Source organism: Lathyrus oleraceus, chromosome 4, assembly GCF_024323335.1.
Source record: "Lathyrus oleraceus cultivar Zhongwan6 chromosome 4, CAAS_Psat_ZW6_1.0, whole genome shotgun sequence".
Classification (NCBI taxonomy): domain Eukaryota; kingdom Viridiplantae; phylum Streptophyta; class Magnoliopsida; order Fabales; family Fabaceae; genus Lathyrus; species Lathyrus oleraceus.
In genome coordinates, this window is record NC_066582.1 from 24,900,116 (window position 1) to 24,923,328 (window position 23,213).

The 23,213-nt window shown below is 37.5% G+C and overlaps 2 protein-coding genes and 1 non-coding gene across 4 annotated transcripts; all 3 read right to left on the bottom strand.

Annotated features, from left to right (window-relative positions):
- Nucleotides 1-749: 749 nt before the first annotated feature.
- On the bottom strand, nucleotides 750-2,076 carry LOC127138538 (probable xyloglucan endotransglucosylase/hydrolase protein 23). The gene is made up of 3 exons (XM_051065008.1): nucleotides 1,760-2,076; nucleotides 1,470-1,663; nucleotides 750-1,362 (listed from the first exon to the last, which is right to left on the bottom strand). Exons 1-3 carry the CDS (start codon nucleotides 2,015-2,017, stop codon nucleotides 966-968), a joined length of 849 nt encoding a protein of 282 aa, XP_050920965.1. The 5' UTR covers nucleotides 2,018-2,076; the 3' UTR covers nucleotides 750-965.
- A 4,107-nt stretch (nucleotides 2,077-6,183) lies between these two features.
- On the bottom strand, nucleotides 6,184-6,290 carry LOC127077581 (small nucleolar RNA R71). The gene has a single exon (XR_007787376.1). It is a non-coding gene; the product is annotated as a small nucleolar RNA R71 (small nucleolar RNA).
- Nucleotides 6,291-14,218: 7,928 nt separating this feature from the next.
- LOC127138539 (probable xyloglucan endotransglucosylase/hydrolase protein 23) lies at nucleotides 14,219-20,501 on the bottom strand. 2 transcript variants are annotated; one of them, XM_051065009.1, is made up of 4 exons: nucleotides 20,191-20,501; nucleotides 20,077-20,103; nucleotides 14,831-15,000; nucleotides 14,219-14,736 (listed from the first exon to the last, which is right to left on the bottom strand). In XM_051065009.1, the coding sequence occupies exons 1-4, from the start codon at nucleotides 20,470-20,472 to the stop codon at nucleotides 14,388-14,390; spliced, it is 828 nt and encodes a 275-aa protein (XP_050920966.1). In that variant the 5' UTR covers nucleotides 20,473-20,501; the 3' UTR covers nucleotides 14,219-14,387. The 2 variants fall into 2 exon arrangements, with proteins under 2 accessions (XP_050920966.1, XP_050920967.1); XM_051065010.1 differs by having other exon boundaries at nucleotides 14,831-14,996; nucleotides 20,076-20,103.
- Between the last annotated feature and the right edge of the window lie 2,712 nt (nucleotides 20,502-23,213).

The following is a 23,213-nucleotide window of genomic DNA, read 5'->3' on the forward strand; positions in this document are numbered from 1 at the left end:
GTTTATAAACATGCACATATGGTTCCTTTTTAGAGGGACTTACCTTTTCAGATGACTTCTTCTTTTTAGTGGCATCACCCTTTGATCTTTTTGTTGAAATGTTAACTAGAACAACCATTTACTGAGGTGCATGGTTTAGAACCACTTCAGTATCACATTGATCTTCATCCTCTCCGGTGTTGGATATTTGATTCAAATCACATCCTCCAATATGAGATATTAAGTTATATTAGAAATCAAATTACACTTATCAATATTTTACGAGCTTTAACCGTTATGATTTGTATCTTATACTTTAACAACCTATTATTCATATCTTGTACTTTAATAGTTAGAACTTAATTCAATGCTTCTAATTCTTCTACTATCACTTCCTTCACCTTTAATTTTGTTTATAAAGTAAATAATATTTTGGAAAATAAATTTGAGGTGAAGGAAGTATTAGTAGAAGAATTAGAAGCATATCGTTAAAGATCAAAAGTGTGAATAATGTATTGTATAAAGCTTGTAAAAACATTGATTAAGATAATTTGTTCTTCTAATATAAATTAATTTGTCGTATTATTGATTTCTAAATCAGATTAAAAGGTTATATGTTTAGTGAATAGTTGATGAAATAAACATTCCACATAAATTATAATAAACTCAAATAAACATATCGCCATAATTAAATAAGCGTAGATTGATCTATAAAAAATAATCAATTAAGACATATCAATAGAAAAATGATGTGAAAATTTGACATGAGATTAATGGAAAAAGTTGCTATCGGACAATATCATATTCATGTAAGTTACAAAAGGTTATCTAGCTACGACTTGATATGATATTTTACATGGTAACTAAATAAAAAAAATAGAATTAGAAAGAAAGAAGGAACAAATATAGGCATAAAAAAGAAAGAAAGATGATATAACTACATAAGAAAATGATAAATGAGGCAGAGAGTGTCCTAGATAATAGGACTAGGAGTGAATGCATTCAAGTGGAAGGCCTTGTGGAAATCTCTTTTTATCTGTGCAATAATTGTAAATCATATAGTTCTTCTGCACCCATCTCAGCCTCTGCAAACCAGTTGAGTCAAGCTCTTGTGATAGCCATGATGCAGCAGATGTAGGAGAAGAAGATTTGCATGATGATTTTCCACTGCTCCATATACAAGCATTATTTGCATTGAAGTTTCTGTATGAAGCAGTGAATGGAGCTTTGAACCAATCTGTCTTTATAAGTCCACCTCTTGTTGCCCAATCATCAGCATTCCAAAGGCTTGAGTATATCCTCATTGCTTGATTCTTAGGAAATGGAACTCCTATTCTTTCCAAATTCTTGAACTCCCTTATTGGTGTCCCGTCCACAGAAAACCTGAAATTAGTTCATCAAAAGTTTAATAACTTCACTATAATAACAATTTATAAAAGAACAAAAAGTAATAGTATATATGAGTTTAATTGAATTGGATGAATGCTTACACGATACGTTGTGGATTCCATAGAATCGAATACGTGTGAAAATCTGCGGTTGGGTCAAACCATAGATGAAATTGTTGCTCTCTATTGCCTTTTCCTTGGCTAAACACATTGGTGTGAACGATGTAAGGATCACCACTCAAATTTCCCAAGAATTCAAAGTCTATCTCATCCCATGCACCTCCTTTTGATGATAGCTGAATTTATCAAACATAAAGAGTTTCAAATTAGTAATGATCTCTAAGCATTAAATCAAACACAATATATATCTTTTTTCATGTATGTATATTTACATAATAGGCCGTGACAGTGCCAGCAGAGTTTCCTGGAACAAGTTTAAGTTGCATATCAATTTTGCCAAATAAATATTCATTTTTGGATTGAAAGCCAGAGCCGGAGGCTTTGTCAAGGGAGAGGGTAAGAAGATTGGCGTTGTTGAGTATTTTGGCACGGCCATCTCCCCATGTAATTTGAAAATCTTGGTTGAAGTTAGCAGCAACATGAATGAAAAGGAGAGGAATAAGCAGCAGTAGTAATTTGTGGCAAGCCATGATGTTGTGAATAAATAAAATAGTAAGTGGTAAAGTTGGATATGTTGTGAAGATTGAAGAGTTGGTGTATATATAGTAGTAGTAGTAAATGAAGAACGTGTGATTTGAAGCAAGTTGCTAAGAGGGGAAAAGGACAGGAAGGTCAGTTTGTGGTATTGTACTATGTAGGTAGTTGTATTGAATTGAATGGTATAAAGAAATTTAGCTGTCAAAAGCTCAAATGAGAGCTCAACCAACAAAGTTTGTCGCATTTAATAAATAGATAAAGGTAATAGTGATGGTGGAGAGGGTGTATCATGATGATGTAAATGATAATAAAGTGAATATGTTTTTACTTGAGTGGATATGGTTCCTGTCAACGTCGCCACAATTGACCCTATTCCCATGTTAAGAGGCAGCAAGCACAAGCAGCCAGCTAGCTGTAAGTATATTTACTTTTTCATTTGTTTTTGAGTATATCCAAATGCAATACTAAGTTATTCCCTCAGGATATCTATCAAAACAGATACAAGGTAACAGATTCCAGGATATATATCAAAACAGATACAAGATACAGATTCCAACTTATTTTGCTGACTCGTGAGATTTGGATTCGAATATAAATATCACAATTTCTTAACTCCCAGCACTAGAAGTGACAAAGTCCGGACTTTCAACATGGGCATATAACCATTAAATTGTAATTTATTTCAGCCATTACTTTATCCATTCTATAGACTAACGATAAACACTTAAAAACTCGAATTTGTTATAGAGATCTATTTTCAGACACATTTTAGAGGCGCATTGCGCGTTATAAGTGAGTCATCCATCTCATATTTCGAAGATACATATCTGTAACAATTTAAAACATATATCATGTATCACATTCAGAAGTTATTTTATAAGTTTATTGTATCAGAGATGCAAATCCATTTATTTTACGGAGATGTATCTCCGTAATGTATAAGAACATATCTCTTCATATTATATTTTGTTTACGTGTATTTAGATGAAGATTTAAACCATGCAAACGATATGCAAAAAATGACGTACATAAATAGATGGTAAAAAAATGTCATATATAAATAGAACACCAATAAATATAAAAAAAACTGAGAACAACGATAAGTAATATGCTGCCAAAATAAAATATAATTCATAGTACTACTATAATATACTAATGCATTACTGTGTATGTTTGACTACATCTCCTATGTCTCATCTGCCTCTTCTACGTCTTCGGTCTCCTCTGCCTCTTCTACGTCTTCGGTCTCCTCTGCCTCCTCTATGTCCTCGTTCTCCTCGGCCATCAACTCTCTCGTTCTCCAGCACTGTCTCCAATACATCAATGTCCCTCGTGCCTCTGTCATGATGGCATCTAGGATCTGCCTCACATCGAACCCATCAGGAAAGTCAATGACTGCCTGTGTAATATCCACAATACGATGACATTTAGGTAAGACATCCTTAGCATGATAAAACTATGTCTGCTCCTCCTCTAGTATCTCCTGATGAGCTGGCCTCTGTGGTGCCAACCAAATATATCACGTATGCTCTTTTAGCATGCGACTCGTGGAGTGTCACCTACTCATCATCACCTGTAGTCTGATGTGCTATCAAGATCTCAGTCATATATATCTTCTTCAAGTATTCAAACCTAGCATGAGCATCCCTAGTTCTATCCAATTCCTCTTTCGCCTCCATTGGATCAACCCCCATATAGTCAACCATCATCTCGAGTGCCCCATCTTTGGTAATCCTTCCATGATCTAGAAGTCTCCCCTGATCAAAAGATGTAAAAAACACGAGACATCGTCGAGTGTGATAGACATCTCACCAAGCGGGAGATGAAATGACGAAGTCTTTGAGTGTCATCTCTCCACGAATGCATTAAGCATCATCTGGTTGATCGTTGTCATGCACAAGTCCTTTAGGCCAGATAAGGACAAAGAAGCCTGAAACCAATCCTCATTTGGCTGAGGCAAGCCAATAATCTTCCACCTGTGGTTAAGACTCTTTTGCGAATCACGCTTGATAACGTGAAACTATATTGTTTATTTGACTCGATTCGCATGTATTTTAGTATAATATTGTGTATGTTTTATTGTATTATGTTGGTGTTGTTGCCCTGTTTCAGGTACTTGTCGATGAAGAATTCACGTGTGAGAAAGAATTAAAGAAAAGAGAAGAAATGAAGAAAAAGGGAAAGAAAACGCTGAAAATGCAGATTCTGGGCTTGTGGCGTTCGCCACGACCCCATTGCCACATCACTTCAAACTTTTAGTACCACGACGTTTGTCATGGCCCTGTGGCATTCGCCACGACCCCCTTGCCACATCACTTCAAACTTTTAGTACCACGACGTTCGCCATGGCCCTGTGACGTTCGCCACAAGCACGCAATGCAGTTTTTCAGCAACTACACAAAACATGGTCAAAAGTCCCCCTATTTTTCCTCAACCACTTCCACACGAATTTAGGGAAGTTCAACTCCTCTTTACCAGTACAAAAAGGCAGAACCAAAAGAAAAAAAACATCCAAGTTTTTATCGTATAATTTTGATTCTTAGCTTAAGCAGAAATAACTTAAAAGTTATAGTTCTTCCACATCGGGATGCTATTGCACCTTAGTTCTTAAGTTTACTAGTTGCTTGGATCAAGCGTGCCGACATCGTTATATTTTCCAATTGTTATTTCTACTCGAAGAATTCTCCGAAGTTTAATCCAGTTATTATTATTCACCAGGTTTCTTTTAATTGCTTAATTCTTTACTTTCCGCTTTCATTTGGCCTAATCGCATAATATTATTTACATGCTTACAATTCTGAATTTTGATCATGATTATGTCTATGTTTAATAATTATAACTATATGATTAAGTTTAAAACCACGTCTGACTAAACCTTTCGACATCGGTATGTAAGGACCGTCGTTTCGACGGGATTCGGTAATAATTAATGATAATTTTTATAAGTTATTTTTCTCGCTGTGGTTTCCAATTCTAATCTAAAAAGGTTTTTGCATGAGAGTGAAAAGTCATTAAGATTATAAATCAACAGACCGAGAGTTTGAGATTTTAACCGGATATTGGTTTCTAGACATTAATCCTAAACACGGCGAGAGCGCTTTAGGATTAAGTAGGATTTATCAATTTCCAAAAATTACTTTTAATTCAGGTGGGTGAGCGAGAGAAAAATATTTTGGCTTAAGAGTATAACCCGAGTCAATAACACGAGAGTGTGAGGCAAAGTCTTTTAATTTTATATTTTTTACTGAAAAGTGATTTACCTTATTTTATATTAATTATTTACTAAATCCTCGAAGAATGATATAATTTACATACCGATGCCTCTTTATTGAAATTTTTTATTATATTATTATTTGCCGTTCAATTTTATTTCTAGTTTCCCTTAATCTAATCTAAAAAAAATATTCATTAGCCTTAGCTATAGATAGCGATAATTTGGTTTTTGGTCCTTTGGGTTCGATATCTTTTTAAAACTACGCGATACGACTATTCACTTGCAGTTAGCCATTTCGATAGACATACTAAGTCGCGATCAAGTTTTTGGCGCCGTTACTGGGGACCAATTAAGTTAATATCGTAACTCCATTGTTGCACGGTATAGACTAAGACAACTATTTTCCTTTTTATCTGTTTCGGTTGCATGCCAAACACTCGCTCATAAGAGAACGAGTTAGAACAACCGATAGACGAAGTCAAGCGTTATATTAGACTAAGACGCCAAATCAGAAGATACCGTTTAAAATACAATCTTCCTGATCCTAGTATACCCGAATCCGATATGGCTGTCCCTACTAACCGTCCTTAAAGGGACTATGCTGCCCCATCTCAGGATGAACCACACAACAACATTGTTGCCCCTGCCATCGACCAAAACGATTTCAAGTTGAAACCTTCGCTGTTACAAGTTGTACAGCAAAACCAATTCTCTGGCAGCCCTACAGATGACCCAAATTTCCATTTGTCAATATTTGTGCAATATGCAGATACAGTGAAAGCTAATGGCATTAATCCCGAAGCGATACGATTACGTATTTTTCCCTTTTCTTTAAGAGACAGAGCTAGAGCTTGGCTCCAGTCTTTACCGTCCAATTCCATAACTACATGGGATGAATTAAAGAAGGTCTTCTTAGCTACATATTTCCCACCTAGTAAAACGGCTATGCTAAGAAGCCAAATCAACGGATTTAGGCAAAAAGACAACGAATCACTTTTTGAAGCGTGGGAGAGATATAATGACATGCTAAGGATTTTCCCGCATCATGGGCTTGAACCATGGCTCATTATCCACACCTTCTATGGTGGCCTCTCATATAACACCAAATTAAACCTAGATGTTGCAATTGGCGACACTATAGTGGATAAACCATATGAAGAAGCTTATCAGCTTATTGAAAATATGATAAAAAATCACTACCAATGGGGAGGAGATCGCACTTCTATAGAGAAACCTTAACCGAAAGGAGGTATGAACGAAGTCAGTGGCATATATCACGTCAATGTTAAGGTAGACACTCTGACTCAAAAGATTGAAAGTTTGACCATAACTCCCACGACCACCGTGGCTGCCGTAGCCCTAAGCTGCGACTTATGTGGAGTACTTGGACACAACGTTTCTGAATGCCAATTACTAGCAGGCATCGCACCTGACCGGTTAAAATATGCTCAAGGAAACACGTACTCCAATACTTACAATCCAGGTTAGAAAAACCACCCCAATTTCTCTTATAAGAATAACAATGCCTTGTATGCTCCAAATCAACCACCTCCTGGTTACCAGAAGCCAGCTCAGAGCATACCTCAAGCTGCTCCTCAAACGCCTAGAAAATCTAATCTTGGGTTAATGATGTAAAACTTTGTTGCTTCTCAAATGCTACAAAACAAGGAGTTTATGAACCAAAACGTCCATACCTCAGAATTAGTGAAACAATTAGCAACTAAAGTAGATGCTTTGGCTACTCATAACAAAATGTTGAAAATTCAAATTTCTCAAGTAGCCCAGCAACAAGCAACTACCGCAACTCCAACTGGAACTTTCCCTGGTCAACCACAACCTAATCCTAAAGGTCAAGCTAATGCTATCACATTGTGAAGTGGGGCGGAGTTAGATGGACCTGTTGATCCTAGAATACAAATTCTGCCGATGGCTCAGAAAAATGACCAACCTGATAAACCAGAGGAAAAAGATGAAATCAAAGAGACAGTTGAGAAGGCGAAACCATACGTGCCTCCACCACCATATAAACCACCAATCCATTACCCTCAAAGACTAGCTAAGTCCAAAACCGAAGGACAATTCAGGAAGTTCGTTGAACTCTTGAAACAACTTAATATTACCATCCATTTCACTGAAGCTATTACATAGATACCCTTATATGCCAAGTTCCTAAAAGAAATCTTATCTAACAAGAATAAACTTGAGGATGATGAGACAATGACACTTAATGCAGAGTGTAGTGCTATCATTCAGAATAACATGCCACCTAAACTAAAAGATCTTGGCAGTTTTTCCCTACCCTGTGTGATAGGGAAGTTTGTAATAGACAGAACCCTATGCGATTTAGGAGCTAGTGTGAGTTTGATGCCCCTTTCTATCTACGAAAGACTCAAATTGGGAGAGTTAAGACCAACGAAAATGTATCTCCAACTAGCAGATCATTCTGTTAAGTACCCCATAGGAATGCTAGAGAACATTCCCGTCCAAGTCGGTCAATTATTTATCCCTACCGGTTTCATAATAATGGAAATAAAAAAAGATTCTAACATCCAATTATCTTAGGAAGACCTTTCCTAGCAACTGTCGATGCCATTATAGATGTGAAACGAGGAAAAATGACTTTCGATGTAGGAGAGGAGAAAATTGAATTCATTTTATTGCAATTTCTAAAAGCACCTGCCATAGACGACACATGTTGTTTCATGGACACCATTGATGAGTGTATAAAATAAATAAAAATGGAACCATCAGAGGATACTGAAATCCTAAAAATCCTAACACCACCCATTCTTGAGGATGAGCAATGGAAATAACCATCCGTAGATGACAGTCTAAGGGAATGTCTAGCATTAACTCTAAATCCTATGCCATGCCCGAAGAAACCTATAAAACTTAAAACACTACCAAAAAATCTGAGATATGAATTCCTGGACACAGAGCTTGAGCAACCAGTTATAGTCAACGCTGATTTAGGACAAATAGAAACTGAAAAACTATTACATGTCTTAAGGAAATACCCTAATGCATTAGGCTACAACATCTCAAACTTAAAAAGAATTAGTCCCTTTCTGTGCATGCATCGCATTATGCTGGAGGAAGACTCAAAAACCTCTAGAGAACACCAAAGGCGACTAAACCCGATTATGAGCGATGTAGTAAGAAAAAAGTGTTGAAGTTATTAGAGGCAGGTATTATATATCCCATATCTGATCGTAAATGGGTCAGCCCAGTACATGTAGTACCCAAGAAAGGTGGTGTTACGGTTGTCGATAAGGAAAAGGGCGAGACTGTAGCTAAATGTGTAGTAATTGGATAGAGGATGTGCATTGATTACAGAAAATTTAATAAAGCCACTCGCAAAGATCACTTTCCCTTAACTTTTATCGACCAAATGATGGAACGATTAGCTAAGCATTCTCATTTTTTCTCTCTGGACGGTTACTCAGGATTCTTTCAAATTCCCATCTGTCCTGATGACCAAGAAAATACCTCTTTCACACGTCCTTATGGTACATTTGCCTACAGACAAATGCCATTTGGACTTTGTAACGCACTTGCAACATTTCAAAGGTGCATGATGTCAATTTTCGTAGACTATATAGACGACATCATAGAGGTATTTATGGACGATTTTTCTGTTTGTGGGTAGAGTTTCGAAGGTTGTCTAAAAAACCTAGAACAGGTACTTGATAGATGTGTAAAGGTTAATCTCGTGCTAAATTGGGAGAAATGCCATTTCATGGTTAGACAAGGGATAATACTTGGACACATAGTGTCCGATAAAGGGATTGAAGTTGACAAAGCGAAAATAGAGGTTATAGAAAACCTTCAACCCCCAAAAACTGTTAGAGAAATGTGAAGCTTCTCTGGACACACCGATTTTTACCGAAGGTTTATTAAAGATTTCTCTAAAATAACAAAACCATTAACCAACTTATTAAGGAAAGACGTGGAATTCGTCTTTGACGAAAAATGTTTGGAGAAAAGTTTTTGGTGCCATTGTCGGGACCAACTGTGCTTGATATTGAAATTCAATTTAGTCCCTATATAGACCAGCGTTTTTATTTTTTGTTACTGTAGAGATTAGAGCAACTTTTACTTTTCTGTTGTTTCTTTTATGATATGCATGAGGTCTATCCAAAATATGGTCAATTATGTGAACAATAACCATGAAGACTCTTATCCCAGTACCTATAATCCGTGGTGGATAGATCACTCAAGTTTTCTCAAATAACCACTCCCAGGATTCCGAGGAACCACAAGATTACCAACAATCCAACCTTGAAATGCTAATGGAGAATTTTATTGCGGCGTAAACTCTCGCAAGAATGAAGAGTTTAGAAACCAAAATATCTATACTAGTGAAGTCCTTAGGACCCTAAACATTGTGGCCGAGTCCCTTGCAACTAACAGCAAAGCATTGGAAACCGAAATCCCCGAGCTTGCACACACCCTTCTAGGACCATTCCCTGAGGGACATGTGAATATTGTAAAAATCATAAGTGAAAACCAAGTTGAAAATTCTAGAGAGAATTGTAAAGAGGTTAAGGAGTCTTCTGGTGAGAAAAATGTAGAGATTGAGAAAAACTCACCGACACCATCTAAAAAAGAGGTTGTCGATGAGGTGGAAAAGAAAACACCTTATATTGATCATCTTCCCCACAAGCCACCAATTCCTTTCTCGCAAAGATTTATGGAAGCTAAGGTAGGCGCCCAGTTCAAAAGTTATGCAAAAATATTAGAAAATATCCACACCAATGTACCATTATCCGAGGTCCTATCTAAAAAGAGAAAATTAGAGGACCATGAAACTGGGGAAATTGTTGATGTTAAGAGGGGAAGGTTGACCTTTGAGGTGGAGATGAAAGGATCAAATCCAAACCCGAACAACTAATACTTAGGATAGAAAGAGTGATGGAATGAGAGATGGCTTCATAAGTGGGCATGGAAACCTAAGACTATTGAGAATAAGGTTGAGGAATCATTTTTTAAAGGACTATCATGAGTGTTTCTACTCATGAACCTTCAAGCTAAAACGATATTAAACAAAGCGCTACGTGGAAGGCAACCCACAATTTTTGTTACTAATAGATTTTATTGTCATTTGATTTTTTTTCCAGATAATAAAATGACTCACAATGAGAAATTAAGGCAAGGTATGGTACTAGATGATATGCAACTGATGTTGTGCTTCCCCCTCCCGAGTGAGGGCTTTTGTGAGTTTACCTCTTCTTGCTTGCGCTAAAAAATTGTAGACAATATTTGGTTAAAGTTAGGGGGAATTTATTAACTTTTCTTTTGCTTCTTTCTATTTTGTGTGTTTGTTTGCCTTCGTTAATTTTATTTTCAAAAGACCACTGTTTCATTTTTTTTCTTTTGAATTAGGATTGTTCAAACAAAATTCTTGAAAAAACTTTGATCATGAGGAAACCGGAAAAGTATGTAGAGTTAGAGGGATGATAGGCTAAATCTAGGGACGCCGGGAAAGTTTGACAAAATATGTATTACTCAAACATCCCAAGTCCCCCATAGTAAGATACGAGTCCAATATGTAGATTTGTACCATAGTACTCGAATTTTGAGAAGTACTCCCTAATTAGTTTATCATGATAGTCTGTCATAATTTAGATTCACATCTCATATATTATTGGTTGAAAAATAAATATATTTAGCGCCGAAATGATGAAAAAGACAGTAAAAGGCAACTACACCTTCTAAGATGGGTAACCCTTGTCTGATTATTTAGCCCAACTATGGTTGAACCCTAGACGTTGTCCCAAAGTGGACAATAAATAAACACACAAAAGTGTGCAATTTCATTGGTAAATAAAGAAGGTAATTATTGCATATCTGGTGTCTAAATAAAAATGCTCAACTGATTTTGTGCATGTGAAGATTATAATAAATCCAAATGCCTTAATTTGATTGTCAGAATGAAAAGGGAAGGAAAATTTTAAAAATGATACTTAATTACAATGCATAGTTTGAGCGGTATCTGAAAGGGAGACTTGGTTTCGTAGTCTCACTATGGTTAGTGTCCCTGTAAATACCTTTGGTGTCAAATGAGTACCGAGAGAACTGAATCTTAGCCAATCCGAGCAAAAACTCATGTATGAGTACCAATAGCTTAATTTTTGTAAGCTTTTCAATTATTAAACCACTTGATCCAAAAATTTGCATAAGCAAACTTTGTTGCTTTAGGATAAGCAACGATCTAAGTTTGAGAAAGTTTTATAAGTGGTTTTCGTATCGCTTTTGTTAGTTGTTTTACTTATCTATTTTCACGTTTTTGTTTGATTTACTTTCTTTTTTACCATATTTTATGCTTGGTAGTGTGTTTTTGATGTTTTTCAGGCTTAAGTAAGTATCTCGGACAAAAGAGGAACCAAAATGAGCAAACACACAGAAAAATGAGGAAAGACATATTTTTCTCTATGCATTTTCTAGAGGGATGCTACAACCTAGCCATTTTCCCATACGTTTTCCAGGCGCCTGCTACAGGCGGCCGTAGCAGCTGCTACGGACCGTGGCATACAAGTCTATTTTCCCCATATTTTCTTTTCTTTTCCGGTGTTTTCTGTTGCTGTTTTGGGATATGTGAACTTCCTGATTCAAAATATTTTATTTTAATAGGCATTTAGTAGAGATATTTGATCGACAATTAAGATTTTTCTACAAAAGCTCATACACTGTAATAGTTGAGGGGGGTGATATTTTTAGTTTTATCGTATAATTTTCGTTTTCTCTAAGTTTTTGTTGTGTATTCAAGTCTCCATTGGAGCATCTGGATCTTTATCATTCAAGCTATTTTATTTTCAGTCGGGTTATATTCATCATTATTTACATTTGTCAATTTATAATTTTATTGTTAATCATATTTTCGATTAAGATTATTGCTCTATTTGTGTATTGGTCACCGTGAGTGAGTAGTCTATTAGGGACTAAGACTTTGTTTGGATTGATGAAATCGAATAGAGCGGAATGAGATAGAATGGAATGGTATTCCATTGTTTGGATCATTTAAAATTCGATGGAGCGGAGCGTAATGAAGTGGTATGGATTCCATTCCATTCCATCCCTTACCACCATATTTCTTCCCCTCCAATTTGGGCAGAATGAACTACTTGTCTTATTCCGTTCTAAAATTTCCAAACAATGGAATGGAACATTGGTTCCGCTCCTCTCCATTCCTCTCCATCCCACTCCGCTCCACTCCATTCCGCTCTGTTTATTTTATGATATCCAAAAATAGCATAAGGGTCGTGAGACTTATCTCATGACTATCCATATTAATCTTCGCAAATCGATTATGAGAGTTTCATTCATACATTATTTTAAAACCTGTATTTTTTAACCCAACCCTTGTACCGATCATAATCAGAAAGGATATGCATCAGTACCCAAGAACATGTTTTTAAACAATTAAGCCTGAAACAACGAAAGTGCTCGGATGCGGTTGATAAATATCCCACCTTTTATAGTTGTGCAAATAAAAGAATCTTTGATGAATAATTCGGACGTGCGAAAGCAGACGGATTATTCACCACAGATAGGACAACACGCTGATGAAAGTAGGTGTTGTCCACATTTATCTATTTTCTATAACAATATTGAAATTCTCGTAATAGAAGCAAAATTATTACATGGATATGTCGGACTAAGGATTACGAACCCTAAGTCATGTTTATCTCATAATATTTTTAAATGATTTTTATTGAAGTTATTTTCCAAAAGTGGTTTTTATTTAAGTTGTTTCACAAACCATCAATTTTTGGTCACTCTAGATATAAACCTATAAAATAGGATTCAATAATCAAACCATAGATCTCAGTGGTTTGATAATCTATTTTTATACTACTTTGCATAATTGTACACTTCTGGCAGGTCAGATTAAAAGTCGACAAAAAATCTTGGATGGATTTACCCTTTATATTTTATATCCTCATGTACTCCCTTAAAACATCTCAATAAGCTCCTTATGTGCCCATTTAGACCTCCTTCCAAGAAAATCTTTTCTCTTTGAGGTATATCTTAAAACAATACTTCAAATTCCTTCAAAAACTTTAATAATCCAACCTAAGGTGTGTAAGCACTAATAACATTAAAGGTGTCTTGTTCCACTATATATTTCAAGACTATGATCCAATATACTATCCTTCATACATCCATAATATATTTATTTCACTCTTTGTCTACAATAATTCTCAAATCATTTATTGATCCAACTTTGTCCTATATCAAACCTTAAAGCCTAAAATGTCTAATTCTTTTGCCTTTTCACCCTCTAGGTAGGTTTTTGTAGACACATAAAGTTGAACTTCCTTCAAAACATAGTCTCCACTATTTTCATATATTTTCTTCTCACTGCACTTATATTTTATTTTTCAAAATAAATCCTTACTTATTTTTCAATGTATCCGGTACTAATGTAGTCACCCTTACTCATTTAACATTGTACATACTCGAGTCATAGATCGTGTTGCTTCTAGACAATGACCTATCATTCATATTATTACGTATTTGATCCATTTCAAAGAGATTCAAGAATATTTTAAATTATTTGTTGACCGTCTAACACAATTTTCTCCTTTTATCCGGATTTAGAAATAACTATGCATAGCAAAGCTTACCTAGACAAAGTTACTATTATGATAAATATAAAATAAAATATAATGTTTTAAGAGTAATTTAAATTTTAAAAAATCCTTATTTGAGGACTCAACAATCATGAGACAATTTGAAGATTTGTAGTAATGGTAAGTACACAACCAAAATGCATATCAATTTTATGTAGACGCACTTATTGATTATGATGAATGGAAGGTTGGTCATAATGAATGAGAAAACGAGTATTAGTGAATGCATTTTAATATTTCTTATAGGTGTACAATAACATAATATCATAATTCATTAATAAACAACTAAACATGATTAAGTTTTGATTTTGAACTCTAATAAAAAATTAAAAGATTACCTTGAGTTTGGAAGACAAAAAAAATTGAATATTTATTTTTGTATCAAAGAATAAATGAAATGAATTGATATGAAGCAAATTACAAGTAAAAGAAATTGAACAGGCCTAACTAAGAAGAAAAAGAATGAATTAAATCTTGAAACATATAGTTGCAATATGAAGATAGAAAGATCTATTAGGATGCAGTGCACTCAGTCGGAAGGCCTTGAGGAAATCTTTTGGTGTCATTGCAATAATTATAAATCATGTAATTCTTTTGCACCCAACTCAATCTCTCTTTACTTGTTGAATCCAACTGTTGAGAATACCAAGCATTGGATGAGGATGCATCTGCATTGAAATTTCTGTATGATGCTATGAATGGACCTTCATTCCAATCTGTCTTGACAAGACCACCTCTTGTTGCCCAATCATCAGCATTCCATAAACTTGAATATATTCTCATTGCTTGATTCTTTGGAAATGCAACTCCTTTTGATTCCATGTTTTTGAATTCTCTTATAGCCGTTCCATCCACTGAAAAACTGCATTCAGTGAATATACACACATGCTCATCATTAATCAACACTCAAAATGAATGAAATTGAAAAGACTATCAAATATGTAAAAAGTACATACATAATATGCTGAGGATTCCAGAGAATGGAATAGGTGTGGAAATCAGCAGTTGGATCAAACCATAGATAGAACTGTTGCTCTCTATTTCCTTTTCCTTGACTGAACACATTGGTGTGAAGAATGTATGGTTGTCCACTTACATTTCCCAAGAATTCAAAATCAATCTCATCCTGATAGAAATCTAGAGAGAGTCATAATGAGGAAGAAGAATATTATATTCATTGATGAAAATAGAAGATTACAAAAGCTCTTATATAGATGAGCAGTGGCATAACAGATTATGCCACGTCAGCACAACAGCATAACAAACTTATAACAAACTTATATCTAAGACTCAGCTACACTACTACTCTATTATTCCCTCGTAGAAGCTGGCAGTGTAGAAGACAGCTGTTGTTTGCTGATGACCCTGAATTTGTCTCTGAGAGGGAGGAATTTAGCAGCAGAAAGAGGTTTGGTCAGGGCATCTGCCCACTGGTCTTGAGCTGGGACATGCTCAACTATCAGCTGCTTAGAGAGAACCTTCTCCCTTACAAAAAAGATATCGAGCTCCATGTGTTTTGTTCTGTTGTGCAGAACAGGATTATGCGCAAGTGTCACTGTGCTGAGATTATCACATAGGAGCTTAGGGGTAGTAAACCTGCAATGAAGTTCCTGAAGCAGAGATTGCACCCAAAGCATTTCAGAGGCCAGCTGAGCCATGCTCCTGTATTCTGCCTCAGCACTTGACCTAGCAACTAATTGTTGCTTTTTAGACCACCATGACACTAAGTTAGGCCCTAGGAAAACACAAGCGCCTGAGGTGGAACGCCTATCATCTGGGTCTGAAGCCCAATCAGCATCACAGAAACCAAGAAGAGACAATGGTTGATGAGGAGAGGCAGGTTGGATTAGTAAACCATGATGCAGAGTGCCACTGAGGTATCGTAGAATACGTTTGACAGCTTTCCAATATTCCTCCAAGGGATTGGAAAGAAATTGGCATACTTTATTAACGGCAAATGAAATTTCAGGCCTGGTGAGGGTGGCATACTGAAGTGCACCCACCACAGACCTGAACTGAGTGGGGTCAGAGACAACATTGGAGCCAATTTTAGAGAGTTTGGAAGTTGAAACCATGGGGGTGGGCATGCCATTGGAATTCAGCATGTTGGTTTTGGATAGCAGATCAGTGAGATACTTGGTTTGAGACAAGTGCAGTGAACCATTGGGTAAATGAGTGACTTCAATGCCCAGAAAGTAGTCCAACTTGCCAAGCTGCTTAAGAGAAAAATCAGAATTGAGCTGATGAATTAAGCTTGTGATAAAGGTGGCAGAATTCCCAGTGATGATAATATCATCAACATAAACCAAGACCATGATAGTTAAGGTGACCTTGTTCAAGAGGAACAGGCTAGGATCACATCTGCTGGCAGTAAAGCCATGGAGCATCAGAGACCTTTTTAGCTTGTCAAACCAGGCCCTAGGTGCCTGTTTGAGTCCATAAATGGCTTTGTTGAGCTTACATACAAGAGTTTTGTCAGCTGCTTCAAACCCCGGAGGCTGCTGCATGTAAACCTCCTCTTCTAGAGTGCCATTGAGGAAAGCATTGTTAACATCTATCTGTTGTATAGGCCACCTGTTAGTGACAGCAAGAGTTAGGACAATTCTGACAGTAACAGGTTTTACCACAGGGGAAAATGTTTCAGTAAAATCAGAACCAGCTTTCTGATGAAATCCTTTGGCAACAAGCCTGGCCTTGAATTTATTGATGGAGCCATCAGTGTTTTCCTTCACCCTAAATACCCATTTACAACCAATGGGTTTCCTAGCTGATGAAGCAGGCACCAAGTCCCAAGTCTGATTTTTCAAAAGTGCCTGAAATTCATCTTTCATGGCCTGAAACCAATGGGGAGTGGCCAAGGCTTATCTAACAGAGGTGGGATTCATATGTGTTAGTAAAAGAGTGGGTTTAAGTTTAGGTTTAACAATGCCATTCTTGGATCTAGTGACCATGGGGTGAGAGTTAAGGGGAGGGGCTGAAGGCTGGACAAAAGGTACAGAGGAAATGCTAGCAGGGAGAGAGGAAGGAGAAATGGTGCTAGCTTCAGCAGGATCAGAGGTGAGAGGAGTAAGAGGAGAGGATAGGGCAGGAGTCACAGGAGAGGTGGCAGGAGAAGCATTATGTAAAGAATTAGGAGAAGCATGATGTAAAGAAGTAGGAGCAGGAGGAGTGTTATGAGCAGAGTTGGAAAAAGTTGTAGCAGTAGGAGTGTTAGGTAAAGAATTAGGAGAAGCATGATGTAAAGAAGTTGTAGCATTAGGAGTGTTATGAGCAGGGCTAACACTTGTAAGAGGAAATAGAGGGGCAGATAAAGTAGGAAAAGAACACGATGAGAGAGGGGAAGAAGAAGACTTAGAGGCAGGAGAGGCTATTGAGGAAAATAAAGACACATACGGAAATTTGGTTTCATGGAATAGAACATCTTTGGAAATATAGATACGCCCGGTGGGGGAAAGACACTTGTACCCTTTATGAATGGAAGAGTAACCAAGAAACACACATTCTTGTGACCTAAAATCCATTTTGTGAGAATTGTAGGGACGGAGGAAAGGAAAACATGCACAACCAAAAACCCTAAGATGAGAGTAGTCAGGGACTTTGTGAAGGAGCTTAAAGTAAGGTGATTGGTTGCCAAGGGAGACACTAGGTAGCCGGTTAATAAGATAGGCAGCAGTAACAAAAGCATGATCCCAAAACTTGAGAGGCAATTGAGAGTGAGCTAGAAGGGCAAGCCCGGTTTCAACAATATGACGATGTTTTCGTTCGACTATGCCATTTTGATGGTGAGTATGAGGACAAGTGAAACGATGAGAAATACCAAGAGTAGTGAGGTATTTGGTGAAGGGTCTGAATTCACCACCTCCATCACTTTGGACAGTTTTTATTGTACAATTGAATTGCAGCTCAACCATGGACTTGAAATGAACAAACTGAGTTAGAGTATCAGACTTTAGTTTGAGTGGAAACACCCACACAAACCTGGAAAAAGCATCCACACACGTGAGGAAATAGGTGTAAGCACCTGAAGAAGTGACAGGAGCAGGTCCCCATAGATCACAAACAACCAGCTCAAAAGGATGAGTATAAACAGTAGAGGAAAAGGGAGGAGGGTAACCTATGAGACTTGCCAAGGCAGCAGGCAGTACAGAGTTCATTGAGAGGTTTAGAAGGAACAGGAATATGGCATAATTTTAACACTTCAGTGAGAGCATGATAATGAGGATGACCTAAACGTGTGTGCCACAAAGTATATTTAGAGTGAGAAATAGGTAAAGCGGAATTACAAGCAGTGGCAGAATTAACCGTAGGCAAATTATCAGAAGAAGAATCACTTTTATTAATGAATGTAAGATCATTACAAGGAGTGCAATCAGGTGAAACAGAATTATCCATTGAGGATTTACAAAGAGAGCTAGAGAGCTTATTGGAAGCATTAAGGACAACACTAGAGTTAAGGCTAGGCAGAGATTTTGGCACAGGAGGAGCAGGAAGATGAAACTTGTACAGACCATCAGCTCCTACCACTCCTTGAAGAAGGACTTTAGAAGAATCCTGAGATTTGACAAGACAGAAATAAGGGTGAAATTCAAAGAAAACACAGTTATCTTGAGCAAACTTACTAACACTCATGAGATTTTTGGTGATATGAGGGACATGAAGTAAATTATGTAAGGTGAGTGGCATGTGAGTGGTGTTAGGTGAAGGGAATTGAAGAGAACCTATAGAGTTAATTGACAAACCTTGGCCATTACCCATATAAACTTGTTCAGAACCAGTCATAGATTGAATGTCAGACAGATTTGTGGAATCAGGTGTGACATGGTGAGATGCGCCAGAATCAGGAAACCACAGTTGATTGTTGAACGAAGGATCTGAAGTGGCAAGAAACGCTTGTGGTGTAGCAGCACGAGGTGCTGAAGGTCGAGGAGCAGCATAACCAGGAGCAGCATAACCAAAGGAGGGAGGATACTGAGGGCGAGTCTGCATCATGAATGGATTGAAAGGAATACGAGGAGCAGAGAAAGCAGATGGCATGGACTGTGTGTACCGGTGATAACAAATAGACGCATCATGACCAATTTTGTGACAGATCTGGCACTGAGATTTACCAGAACGGCCACCGCCTCGACCAAAACGGCCTCCACCACGACTTGACCGGCCACCTCTGTGCTGAGAGTTAGTATTCTCAGCTTGCGCAGTGACGTGATTGGTACTGGAAGGAAAGGCGTCTGAAGTAAGAGAGGTAGAGTCAGCTGGAGATGACGAAGGCGCCGGCGATGCTTGCGCAAGATTGACTGACACCGGTTCAGTGAGAATAGCCTTACGATGCTTGTCAAGGTGCGATTCATGCGCAAGAAGACAAGCCTCAAGTTCATCCAAGGAGCTAAGCTCTTCCTTACTGTTAATCGCAGCTACAATTGAATCATACTCCTCAGGGAGTGCATCGAGAACAATTTCAATTAGGTTACGTAAAGGTACTGGATCACCAACAGAGATGAGGGACTCACTGAGGTCACGAACACGTAACATGAACGCTTCAATAGTGAGCGCACCTTTGGAAAGATGACGAAGGTCAGAGCGAAGCTGTCTCGCCTTCGTCGTGAGGAGCGTTGCAAAGTAACGATGAACTTCGGTCCATATCTGCCATGAATGCTTGCAATCAACAAGTTTCGGCAGAAGCGAGTCAGAAATGGTAGAGAGTAACCAAGTGGAAATTAACGCATCTTGTTGTTCCCAATCCAGATACGCATCGCTTTCAACAGTGTGAGTAGGACCAGAGTTAGAGATGAAGTGCGGAGGGACCGCTGGTACTGTGATGAACCGCTGAAGCCGGTGGCCACGAACAACACCGTCGATCTGCTGTTTCCATAACTTGAAGTTTTTCTCATCAAGTTTAACAGAGATCAGATGCGAGAGTTTGACGTGAGAAGAAGGGAAGGCACCGTCGTTGCGAAACGGTGATGCCATGGAGGAAGGAAAAAAAATTCTGGATCAAGAGAGAAGCTCTGGATACCATGATAGAAATCTAGAGAGAGTCATAATGAGGAAGAAGAATATTATATTCATTGATGAAAATAGAAGATTACAGAAGCTCTTATATAGATGAGCAGTGGCATAACAGATTATGCCACGTCAGCACAACAGCATAACAAACTTATAACAAACTTATATCTAAGACTCAGCTACACTACTACTCTATTACATCCCAGTTTGATCCTTTTGAAGATAACTGCATTAAAAATAAGTAATTAGGAATTTGAAACTTGTATTAATATTACTATAAATATTAAAGACAATAAGAGTTATTTGTTCATACATAGTAAGCAGTGACGGTGCCTGCAGAATTTCCAGGTACAAGTTTGAGTTGCATATCAATGTTGCCGAATAGATATTCATTCTTGGATTGAAAACCAGAACCAGAGGCTTTGTCGAGAGAAAGAGTGAGAAGTTGACCGTTGTCGAGTATGTTGGCACGACCATCTCCCCAAGTTATGTCAAAGTTTTGGTAGAAGTTTCCTGCTGTATAGGATGCCATGAAAGAAGCCAATAATAGTTGAGATAGGAGGAAAGTGATGGTTGAAGAATGAATGAATGCCATGGTAGATTTGTATTTAGGTAGTGATGATGAAAGAAGGGATGATTGTATTTATAGTCCTACATTTGTGAAAGGAAGGAAGAAACAAAGGAAAGTGCAATGCAATCACTCAGATATGTTGCCGTGTTGACAGCTAGATGTAGACAGAGTGTAGTAGTTTTCTATTGCATCATGAATGATGAGTTGGCACAAATATTAGTAATTATTATATACAAGAGCCAAGCTTACAAGTGGGTATACCGTATCACTCGTTTTCTTTTTTGACACCCAAAATATGAAACGCAAATTTCTTGCTGTCGAAAATGCAAAGTTGGTTTCAATGTTTTATGGTGGGGACTCAAATTTCATTATGTTTATTTCTTTTGGGCAGACAACTACTACCCGCCAATACATTATCAGAACCAGTTACGCTATTTTTTACACTAAATACATACACCGTATACACTGTTCACCGTATAAATACGGTAAACAGTATTTTTTTTAAAATTAAAAAATAATAATTATGAACCGTATATGAACAGTGTATGAACAATAGATAAACATTACATGTGAATAGTAATCGTGAATGTCATACCCCAAAATTTGCCCATTAATATTTCAAGACATTTTTCAAGGCATTCCGAATCATGTTTATGACACTGATCTCAAATGGACAAAAGCCCAGCTCGCGAACGGCCCGATCCAGAAAATGGCCCAAAACTGGCCTGTTCGCTACGCGTTCGCTACCAGCTCGCCTAGCGAACGTTCGCTACCAGCTCGCCTAGCGAACGTTCGCTACCAGCTCGCCTAGCGAAGCAAACGTTCGCTACCAGCTCGCCTAGCGAGGCTGACAGACAACAAAAAATTTCGGGCTTCGTTCTGAGCCCATTAGGTCATGAAAAATGGCATTATAAATACCAACACTTCAGTAACGAAAGGAGGGAGGAAAAACAGAGGAAGACGGACGGAAACCCTGGCACGGAAACCCTGGAGGCTACTTTAGAGAGTTCCGAGTGAAGAAACCCTGAAGGCCGCTTCCCCGCCCCGAAGCTACCGCCGCCCGACTCAATCCGGCTCGCCAATTCAAGGTTGCAATTCGATTGCAAACAGGTTTGCATTACTATTATCGTGTTATTTTCTTAATTTGCATGTGATACCGCTTTATGTTCTTAACTTGCATGTGATAATATAATTGAATTCATAAACATATTTGAGGTTTTGCATGTGAATTTAAGTGTGCCTTGATATTGTGAATGCTGAACCATATAACTATGTGTTGGATGCCATAAGCCATGCCGCAGGTTTAAGTCATATTGTTCTGAAATTCAAAACCCGCAGCCGCTCGCTAGCACATCGCTAAGCGAGCACGCAGCGAGTGTTCGCTAGACCTTCGCTAGGCGAAGCAGAGGCGAACAAGGGCAGCCGCCAATATTTTGTTTGTTATGTCTTATGCGTATCTGGTCGATTCTATGTTAATTATACACTGTTTTCTTGCTGCTGTTTTTCTTTTACGGTGTAATCCTCGATTGCACCCGGATTTGGTATGCTAACCCGTTTGTTGAATTTTGCAAAGGTTCATATGTCCCAGAAAAAAGACCGCCGTTAGGTCCTCCACTTTATTTGTGGGATACCCTTATGGAGGCTCACCCTAAATTGCTTAATAAATTTTAATGTGTTAATTTTAATAATTAATTTTAATGTGTTAATTTTAATAATTAATTTTAATGTATTAATTTTAATGTATTATTTTTAATGTATTGATTTTAATATGGACTTAATTACTTAATTAACTTTAAAATGTGGCCTTTAAATATGTGATCTTGGACCTCTCTTTTGCCTTATGATATTACGGTATAACGGTCATGTCCCGCGAATGTAGGGATACACTTAGCAAAGACCCTTCGATTAAATCATCATAAAATAAATCATGGTCCCTCGGATGTTGCCTTCGAAAATACGATTTTTTCCCTCGATGACCCTTCGGTGTAGCCTACGGTTAAATGATGATCGTCCCTTCGAATGCTAAGGTATCTTTACAACTGTTGCCTTCAATGACCTATCGATGACCCTACGGTGACCCTTAAACATCCAAAGGGTAAGATTACTTACTTCTCAATAGTAAGGACAGTTTTACCCTCATAAGGATAGGAAATGCCCATAACGACCTCAGGAAGGTATAACTCTCAATTACTGGATCATAACCTAAAACATTTTCCACCCCTCACACTTTACACTTTACAAATCCTAGAAAATCACCACTTGGTATACATTCATACTAGAATCATTACCGAGTTATATTTTTCTAAACCATTTTCAAAATCAAATGAGATAAATACTTTGTATACATTCATACGAGAATCATTACAAAGTTAAACTCTCTTTCAAACATTTTTTAAGCAATTCACCGACACTTTTCAGACAAAAATATAAGTGATCCAGTAATTAAGAGCCCATGGATAACCATGGATACAAAGGGTGCTAACACCTTCCCTTTGTATAATGTACCTCCCGAACCCAAAATCTGTTGAGGTCTTTCCTGTTCTTTTCCACCTTTCCTTATTGGATAAAAGAAAAGTCGGTGGCGACTCTTGCTATCCGCGACATTGCGATAAAAAGCAAAACACCCCAAGTCAGTTCACCGTATGACAGAACTGGCGACTCTGCTGGGGAATACTTACAAGAGAGGTTACCTTAAAAAACAAGATCACTTATTTAAAATTGTCTGATTTACTTTTAAGGGATCGCTTGGGTATTCTTGAGTGAAA